This window comes from Muntiacus reevesi, chromosome 3 (assembly GCF_963930625.1).
Source record: "Muntiacus reevesi chromosome 3, mMunRee1.1, whole genome shotgun sequence".
Lineage (NCBI taxonomy): Eukaryota > Metazoa > Chordata > Mammalia > Artiodactyla > Cervidae > Muntiacus > Muntiacus reevesi.
In genome coordinates, this window is record NC_089251.1 from 131,865,729 (window position 1) to 131,875,661 (window position 9,933).

At 55.5% G+C, this 9,933-nt stretch overlaps 1 protein-coding gene across 1 annotated transcript in view; it reads right to left on the reverse strand.

Moving 5' to 3' along the window:
• The window catches only part of IGFBP2 (insulin like growth factor binding protein 2), a 28,802-nt gene extending 19,226 nt beyond the window's left edge, over positions 1 to 9,576 (reverse strand). The window contains exon 1 of the mRNA XM_065927664.1: positions 9,070 to 9,576. Within this exon, the coding sequence (XP_065783736.1) occupies positions 9,070 to 9,487 (418 nt within the window). The 5' untranslated portion in view covers positions 9,488 to 9,576. The remainder of the gene's footprint in view (positions 1 to 9,069) is intronic.
• Positions 9,577 to 9,933: the final 357 nt, after the last annotated feature.

Consider the following 9,933-nt stretch of genomic DNA (forward strand, 5'->3'; position numbering starts at 1 on the left):
CTTTTCAGAGCAGCAGTATATAATTCACTGCTTCTCTGCATGTGTGAATCTGATGGGATGGAGCTCTGGAATGAGAAGCAGGAGCCCCAGACTCCATCCTGGTCTGTACTTGCCTTGGCTTTGGAACCTGAATACAGCCTTGATTTCTTCACCCATCAAGTGGGGAGAATCCTGAGGCTAAAACAGTTAGTGGCTGGGGGGGTGGGGGGGAACCCTACTGGCATTTAAATGGCAGTGAACAAAGTCTAGAAACAAAAGCAATTTAATTATGATTCTTTTGCCATTTACCCCGTGAGGTAGACCCTTCACTCCCTGCAGTCCTACAAGCTGGGATCACTGCCGCTGGAAAGCACCGATCTCCCCAATCCCTATCAGGAGGGAATCTCTGCTCCCCACCCTCCTCTCCCCGACTTACCAAGGCCTTCCTGGGCTCAGGGCCCCTCCTCTCAGGGCTTCCTCGCTCCCAGAGCTCAGTTCCTTGAATGAACACAGGCTGACACACCTATACCCGTTCACTAATTAGAAACCTCCCCAGGCTCCGCTCGGGGCCAACTGAAGCAGAGCCTGCGGGCCAAGTCCCCAGCCCGGCAGCTGGAGGCCTGCCAGCCCCTGCCCCCCTTTCTCCCCAACCTTCACTCCTGCCCTGCCTCCCAACAGTCAGGAAGAGACGAGGGGCTGGCAGCCAGAAGGGGCCCCAAGGGCTGCCAAATGCCCCCCTCCCCCCTGCAAAAAAAAAAAAAAAGCAGGGGGAAGGGGAAAGGAAACAACTCTTGACTACAGTCGACTCTGTATTTCTTTCCGGGGGAGCCGGCTTTCTGAGCAAGGTCTCCCTCTGCGTCCTGACTGACACCCAGGAGCGGAGCCAGCCCAGATCTTCCCTGGCTTTGTTAAGGATCAGGAGTGGCCCAGGAGGAGGGGGGAAGGGAGGGCTCAGGAGCCAAGTGGGGGGAGGGGCAGACAGAGATGGTCCATTTTCCAATAGGGGAAAAAAAAAATGTCCTATGGCCCATCCACTCTATTCACAGTGGGGGTGAGGGTGAGGGAGGGGGCAGTTACTCTGGAATCTGAAAGCCAACACATTTCACTTCCCTAGACCCACCGCCCCATCTGTACGGAGGGCGTATCCTCTCCTCCCCTCCCCCACCACCAACACCAAGGTGTCTAAGAAGACCCTCCACCCCAGATTCCCCGGGGCAAATTCTGTGCCTTGTCCCTACTGGTGTGGGTTTCACAAGTTATCTGTTGCCCCCTGAAGACTCAAGCACCCAGCTTTCTCTGCTTCCTGGGGTCTCAGCTCCATCAGAGGTTTGACACTGAGTCGCTGTCATGTCACTAGCCAAACAGGCCATTCAGAGGGTTTCCCGGGACCACGGGTGGAATCGGACATTAGGAAGAACCCCAACGCCCAGAAAACAAGCCCCCACATCTGTTGAGAGCCCTTCAGTCCCCAATCCACTCAGAAGTGAGGTCAATGCTGGAGAAATCGGAGTAAGGAAACATCACTTTTTTGGACAGAACATCTGGTTTCTTTGCCAGGATCATGTTCAACATTCTGGCACCCGAGGCTCAGACAGGATGAACCTGAAAACCCATGTTCCTGGAGCGGGGAAATGGCGCCATGGGGTCTTCACTGGCTGCGTGGACAACACAACAGCTCATCCTGCACACACCCTATGTACCCAGTGTGTTAGCACACGCCGCTTCTGATCCGCGTCTGCTGAAGCTGGGTCCTGGCAGGTGTCCTGTGGAGGCCATCCGTGGAGGACAGTGCTGCCCGGCCCCGAAACGTGGCCTCAAGGACTCCCCAGTCCGCTGAACGCCAGCGACTGGAGGGCTGGGTCCTAGAGTTCAGCTGGCAGATGAAGGCAGGACTCTGCTTCTGGGCACTGGGGTAAGTTCCTAACCATGTCTGACTGCACCCATCCCATTTCTGAGCTGCACAACTGTCCAGGTCAAACTCTGGGGCCCCCTCTGCTCCCACAGCCACTCCACCCACATCCTGGACACTACAGTCTCATTAGAAAAGACCCTGATGCTGGGAAAGAAAGAAGGCAGGAGGAGAGGGGAACAACAGAGGATGAGATGGTTGTATGGCATCACCAACTCAACAGACACGAGTTTGAGCAAACTCCGGGAGATGGTGATGGACAGGGAGGCCTGGCGTGCTGTAGTCCATGGAGTCACAGAGAGTTGGACACAACTGAGAGACTGAACAACAAGAGTGAAGCTGCCAGAGGAAGGAGGGTCAGCCCCAGACCGTGATGCACAAGCCCTAAAGAGCACGCCTAACTCATCCACGGGCTTCCCTGATAGCTCTGTTGGGAAAGAATCCGCCTGCAATGCAGGAGACCTGGGTTCGATCCCTGGGTTGGGACGATCCCCTGGAGAAGAGAAAGGCTACCCACTCCAGCATTCTGGCCTGGAAAAATTCCATAGACTTTATAGTCCATAGGGTTGGAAACAGCTGGGCACGACTGAGCGATTTTCACTAACTCATCCATAAAACATGCAAGTCTTGGACCTGAGTCTTCTGTTTACTGTCAACTGGGTTTATGCCGCATCGAAAGCACAGTTTCATTACCTTTTCTCCCAACAGCCTCACTACAGTCTGTGAAAGTGGATCCAATGTGGATGCTTCCAATGTATAGAGAGAGAGGTGGAAATCAAGTGAATCATTCCAAAAAGAAACTACACCCAAGTGCTTAGGCTTTCTATGTACTATTTATCTTTACACACTCGCATACACACATGCAGACATGACTATATGCAGTTGATGCTATCAACTCTTCCTTTACAGATAAGGAAACGGAGGCTCAGAGAAAATATATCTCTTGCCTTGGGTGGCAAGTATGTGGCAGAAACTGGGGTTTGAACCAAAGTCACTTCATACCAGGATGAGGCCCCGCAACGCCAGGTACAACCTGCAGAGACAAGTGGCCTACCTGACACAGCCAGTTTGACCTTTGTTTTAAAGGCTGGCTGACTAAGCATCAGAGAGAAGTCGCTTGCCAAGATTAAGGCAGCTAAGAGAACCTACTACGTGCCAGGCATTCTGCATTATCATAGCTGATCTCACACACACCCCATTTAAGAAATACAAAAGACAAGACTCACATCACTCAGGGTCTGAAACAGGCTTGCATTGGAACCCAGGTCATTCCACCAGCCAAGGCCAGGCTGCTTTCACTGTCATTCCCTGCCCACCAGCTCCTCTCCAGAGGCCTGTGCTGGGGCCCTTCTGTCTCTCCTGGCTGCTGCACACTGGCCACTTCCATTTCTGAAATCCCCAAGTTCCAGGACTTGTGCCTCTCAAAAGAGCTGAGGGAATCCAAATTACTGAACGAACAGTGGGCCAAGCATCACCTGCATGTGGCAGGTGTCCAAGAACAAACCTTCTGGTTGATGGGGTCACAGGCTTTTGCTGCCAAAGGCCCCCACTCCTGCTTGGTCATGGAGGCAGAGGGGTTCAGAAGAAAGGGAGCCAGGTTAGCTTCTCACCTCACTACTTACCTGCTAAGGTGACCCCTCCGCTGAGCCCCAGAGTCCACACCTGTGAAATGGAGGTAAAAGGCCTTCCTCGCAGGGTTGCTGTTAAGACAGGAGATGAAGTAGGCAAAGAAGTTGGTTGCGACCAGGACAAGGACAGATGAGAGGCTGCCTGCCATCTCAGCGAACTGGCCAGAGATCACAAGGAGAAGCAGAGGGGCTCTGAACATCTGCCAACCAGACCACCAGCGTCCTGGGGCATTAGAAGTATAACCTCACTGATCTGTGTCTTGGCTGTGGCAGAAGCAGCCTGAGCAGGAACTCCCTGGGAGGATAAGGCTTCCCCCCTCCAACTCCCACCAAGCCCAGCTCCTGCAACGCCAGCTAACCGCCCTTCTCATTTAAGAGTCAGGTTTGGTTCAAACATGCCAATCCCCAATTATCTATATGGTCTCCATCTACTTTTGGATCTCTGAGGATGGCTGAGCCAATCTATTTCCCACGTCATTTTTTTTCAAGCCATGTCCACCTGCTTAGCATCCAGCAAGGTGTTCTAGAGCCACAAGAGGAGAAGCATGGGAGAAGAGAATGGTTTACAGGCTGGAGAAAGCAGAGGTGGACAGAGAAAAGAAAGACTAAAACTAAATGCAGTCCCTGGATATGCAGTCTCCTTAAAAACAATAATAATGATGACCAAACATATTTTTTCCCGTAGTTTTGTAGTATGTGAGGAGCACCAACAACAAAACCAAACGTGGGCCCAAGCCTGTTCATTTTCTGCTTCTCTCTTTCCCTTTAGCACTTCCTGCCCTGCCCTCCCCTCCTGCCCAACACCCCCCCAATCCTGCATTTCATTAAACCAAGAATTTTTGGAACTTGCTCATATCAAAACTTAGCAATTGTGTGTCCCATTTTCTATGGCTGCTGCTGCTAAATCACTTCAGTCGTGTCCAACTCTGTGCGACCCCAAAGACAGCAGCCCACCAGGCTCCGCCATCCATGGGATTCTTCAGGCAAGAACACTGGAGTGGATTGCCACTTCCTTCTCCAATGCAAGAAAGTGAAAAGTGAAAGTGAAGTCGCTCAGTCGTATCAGACTCTTCCGACCCCACGGACTGCAGCCTACCAGGCTCCTCCGTCCATGGGATTTTCCAGGCAAGAGTACTGCAGTGGGTCGCCATTGCCTTCTCTGTTTCCTATAGCAGAGAATAGCTAATCTGAGAAATGACTAGAAGCTAACCTGATCAATGGGCTAGAGAACAGAGATGCTCTCAAAGTCATCCTCTGTCGGACAGCTGATGACTCTAGCTGAGTAACCGCAGTTACTCTCAGAAACCCTGTAGGCATTTCTAGAGGAATAATCTCCCCCAAAGAAACTGTGTGCCTGAAAAGTTTATTTTAAAGCTGAGTGCTAAGGTAAGCTAACAGTGACAAAATCTAAGCCTCCCTCTTCCCTCTGCCTGCCAGGAAACTCAATGATCCAATCAGGTCAAGAACCACTGCATAGAAAGACACGCATGTCCACAACAGACAAGTTCTTCTTTCCCCCTAGACTCCACCACTTATCCTAGTTCAGAGGCTCCTTACCTCTGGTTTTGTTTCTCTAAGTTCTCTGACACTGTTATATAGGACTTTTTTTTCCCTCAAAGCTCACTTGAATACCCCATTAAAGGAATAGATGGGGTCACTGTTATTTAGTCACTCAGTCATATCCAACTCTTTGCAACCCCATGGACCGCAGCACACCAGGCTTCCCTGTCCTTCACCATCTCTCAGAATTTGCTCAAACTCACGTCCACTGACTCAGTGATGCCATCCAACCATGGGTCATTATTTCTACACAAAGGGAACGAGCTCAGTGAACTCGAGGCAGGAGTGGAAGGTGAACAGGGAGCCTGCAGGCAAAGACTCCAACACTGCCTGCCTCTGCCAGGCTGGTTCAGAACCTGGGGAGTCACGCCCTCCAGACCAGTCCTGCCTCCAAGGCCATAGCGCAGCCCGGAGCCACACCCAGCTTGATCCTGTAGTCCAGGAACTGTAAGTCTCCGGCCTCCCCAGAAGAACCCAGGAGCAGCAGCCCTCTACTCCCCCATCTCCCCTTCCAACATACTCAGGCAGAGCGGCTTAGCAGAGCTAGTTCTGGGTGTTCCGTCCAGAAGGGGGTGGGGGTGGGGGGGCCGGAAGGTAGTGATGCTAGCAATCACTGACAGTGGGTCCCACTCATTCCGCGAGACTATTTTACGACTTTGAACTCAGTATGCAAATTTATGCAAGACAAGATGCAAAGCAGTGCTCCGAGCCAGAAGTCCCGTTGCTTTTCTCCCCCTTCTTTGAAGCTGCACTGAACCACTGTAAATCAGCCCTCGCCTCTGCCCCCCTTTATGCTGCCCCAGCAACTGCAGAGGCAAAGCCTCCCCTGGCCCGCCCGCCGGCCCGCCGGCCCGCCTGCCCTGGGACTTTGAATGACTGCACATTTCTATAGCACCTTTATAAGTGCAGCGGGCCAGACGGCCACTTGGGCGGCTCCGCCCCTCGGCATAATCCCCGGCATTGTACGCGGCGGGGAAGGAGGCTGGGGAGATGCTGGAGGGAGCCAGTCCGGCCCGGCCGAGGCCCTGAATTCTGAAAGGGCCCGGACCGGCCCAGGCCTGCTTCCTTTTCTTTCCCCAACATTTCTAGGCACTTCTGCACACTCCGCTACCGAACACACCCACACATTTCTTAGGTCCAGACTTCAAGCAGGTCTCAGGGTCCCCCTGCTATTTTTCTTCCAGGCCCACCTACTCCAACCCCCCTTCCAGCGCAGCCCCCCCTCGCCTCCTTGTGACTTCTGGGTTTCTTTGAAACCAATCGGTCCCAGCCCATCACCACCATGGGATGCAGGCTCAGCACCCGCTGATGTGCCCAGCCCCACCCCCAGCATCCCAGCCATCCCCAGGAAGCCAGCAGCACAGCCCCTGAGTCCTGGGAACAAAGACAAAAGAGCTAACAGCAAAGCCGGAACTGCTGGGGTTTGCTGCCTCGAAATAAGAAGGGTGTGTTTAAAATGCTCAAAAAGCAACCTGCTCACAGAGGAAGGCAGGCTGGGATGGGGAGGGGGGCGTTATTCTTCAGAGTGGGGGAGAAGAGATGGGTGATGGAGTGGAGGCAGTGGCGTTTAGTGCTAAGGTCTCATCTGGGCCACCCCACCCAACTCGGACCTCCGTATTCTTCACTCATCATCCCAATCCCTGCCCCAGCCCAGGACCCTCTCCTGCAGAGGAACCTCCAAACTCGCCCCTCTCTCTTCCCTGCACCCCCACCCCGACCCCTCCCCACCCCTGCAAGCCCAGGCTTCTCCCAACAGTGTGCCCTCCCCCCAGCCCTCCTCACACTGCAGACACCCTGCTCTTGGCACTTCTTTCCAGGGCACCCACTCAGCTTCCACCCCACATTCCCCGCCCCCCCCCCCCCCACCCTGGTGTCCCCTCTTCCCAACGTGCAACACAAGAGAAAAATGCGGAAGGCGGCTGTCTGGCCATTGGGAGGCAGCTGGGGCTAGCTGGCGGAAAGGAGTCCCATAACCAGGCAGAAAATCCTGTGACATTCTTCCCGTGAACTCACCCCATTGTCCCCGAGTTCCCCTGGCGACTCCAGCGAGGAGTGCATGGGGAGAATTCCCCACATCTGGTCCCTTCTGAAGAACCTTAACCTGCCTCGGGGGTTGGGAGGCAGGAGAGTTGGTTTTTCAGGCAGAAAGTGAGAAGAACGAAAAACGAAAAAAAAAAAAAAATACTAAAACGTTTAGGAAGGACGTGTACTACCGCACTTGGTTACAACAGTCAAAATCCAAAGGATTCTATGAACTTGGAGGCCTTTTGAACGAAAGTTCACCCTGCTGGGGGAGATGTTTCGTTTGTCAGAAAACCACAGTACCCCCGGTGGACCACGGCGGGGGCGGGGAGGGGGGTTGCGGACGCAGGGCTGGGGGGATGGGCGCCCGCAGTGAAAGGACTTTGCAGATTCTTTTCCCTGGCATTAGCGCTTTCTACGAGAAGCTGGAAGGGTTAACCTCCAGGCAGGCTGGGGAGGGAGGCAAGCCCCAGCCAGAAGAAAGGGACTGAGGGGTTCCGCTGGAGGAAGCCCTGACTTGCTGTGCACTCAAGGTCAAAATGCGACCGTAAAAAAATTTCAACTCTGACCCCTACTTGTCTTCTCAAGAAGAGGCAAAAAACAATAGCAGGCTGAAGGAACGGGGTGGGGGGTGGGGGGTGCGCAGGGGGAAGGGGGTCAAGACTAAGAAGGGAGCAAGAATTTTTCACTTTTTCTTTTCTTCCTTCCTTCTTTTTGTAAATGTCTCTAAGTTCGAGAAACTTGGTCAGACTCGCTTGCTTTTTAAACAACGGCAGCAGGCAGTGAACACATTTCACCACTGTCTCCAAGAGGAAAGAAAATAATTACAGCTTCCTCCAGACCACTGAAGCAGGAGGCTTTTGTAATTAAAAAAAGAAAAAGAAAAAATACAACAACAACAACAAAAAGTGAGATATTTATAGTCTGGTTGTGTCCAAAAAAAAAAAAAAACTTGTTGGGGGAAGGGGGGCGGGGGCTAGAGCTCCTTACAAAGAATCTCGGAGCCCCGATTCTATGGGACAGGAAGAGCTCCGTCTATTAGGATGGGACGGCGGGGGGCGACACCTCGCTCCGGTAAGGGTAGTTGCGTCCCGGCTGGGGCATCCTCCCGCCCGGACGCCCGGGGGCCCAGATGCTAAAAGGAGCGGCAAGGCTGCCCGCGCCCCAGACTGCATGCAGCCGACGACCTGGCTTGAGTTACAGTGACTCAACGGTTGGGGTCTCCTTCTCGCCTCCCAAATGCTCTTTCCACCCAACACAAAAGCGAGCGCCTTCTTCGTCCTCTCTGTAAAATAGCAGCGTTCCTTTTTTTTTTTTTTTAACTCCTCCTAGGCAGCCCACCCTACAAAAAGTATGCACAAGTCTTTTCTTCTCACCTCACAATCCCAGAAGGAAGGGACCTCAATGCGCCGCTGCCTTCTCCTAGCGCCCCCTTCTCACTAGAGGTCCCTGGTGTCACCGGTACCCGCCACCCTCCGCCCCCGCACCCCCCACCCCGGGCAGCGTCCTCCACCAGGACCTCTCCGGGAACCTTCGGCCGGCGACCACCAGCTCAAGTGGTGCCCCAGATAAGCCTCAAGCTCCTACTCCCATCGATCTTACCAGCACCCTCCTCCCCAACAAATCCCCCCTCCAAAACAGAAGTCGGGTACCTTCCACCAGGGAAGTCTATGGTAACAGGGATGCCTTCTCTCTCCGTATTATCCCCCACCAAATTAGTAGCCGGGGATCTTCCGCCCCCTCCAGCTCCAGTTCCTCTCCCCGGGCCTGACTTTCGGGTCTTCCCCCCCTCCCAACAACGCCCCCACCCCACCCCCACCCAGAGCCGGCCCAGGACCCTGCTCTTCCTCCGTTAGAACGGTCTCTGAGGTCCCGCCGTACACTCCTTCCCTCCAGAAGGGCCGCTAGCCGGGCTCCCCACCCCCCCGGCCTCTAAGTTTCTCCCAACTAGTTGTCCCAGCCCCGCGTTACCTGCAACCTGCTCGGGGCTGGCGCTATACTCAGCATCCCCGTGCTTCTCGCAAGTGCCCTCGCCGTGGACCAGCGCCCGCAGGGGCAGCTCGGAGCCCGGGTTGGGATAGCAGCGCAGCCCCTGGCCGCAGCGCGGGGTGTACACGCCGCACCGCTCGCCCTCCAGCCGGGCGCACACGGAGCAGCAGCCGCAGCCCGGCTCGCGGACCAGCTCGCAGGGCACGCGGGCGTCGCCGGCCGGCCCGGCCGCGGCGCCGGGCGGGGGCTTGCAGGCGGCCAGGCTCTCGGGCGTGCAGGGCGGGCAGCGGAACAGCACCTCGGCGCGCGCCCCGCAGTCGCCGCCGCCCGCGCCCAGCAGCAGAAGCAGCAGCAGCGGCGGCAGCAGCGGCAGCGCGGGGCCGCCCAGTCTCAGCTGCATGTTGGCGGCGGTGAGCGCGACGGCGGCGAGCGAGCGGGCAGGTGGCACGGCCCTGCGAGCGCGGGAGCCGCCTCCTCCGCTTCTTTCTCCACCCCCGCCGCCGCAGCCGGGTCCTAAAGGGCCCTGCTTCTCCCCGCCCCCTTGCCTTCTCCCCTCCCCCTTTTGGAGACCACCCCCTTCCCCCGACACTCCCGCGCGCGGGCCTCTGCGTGCGCGCACGCCCACTCGCCCACCCCCACCTCCTCGCATGCAGCGTGGGTCCCCTACACCCTCTGGCCTCCGTCCCTTCACGCACTTCCACCCCGGGCTTCCTGACTCCAGGAAGATGAGAACAACTTGGGGGTTTGGGTTAAGATCGGCGCGGGAGAGGGCAGGAGTGGGTGCTTTTGTCTCCTGTTTTCGGTTCAATTCGGAAGGACTTCATTTGTGCGCTTCCCATGTGGCCG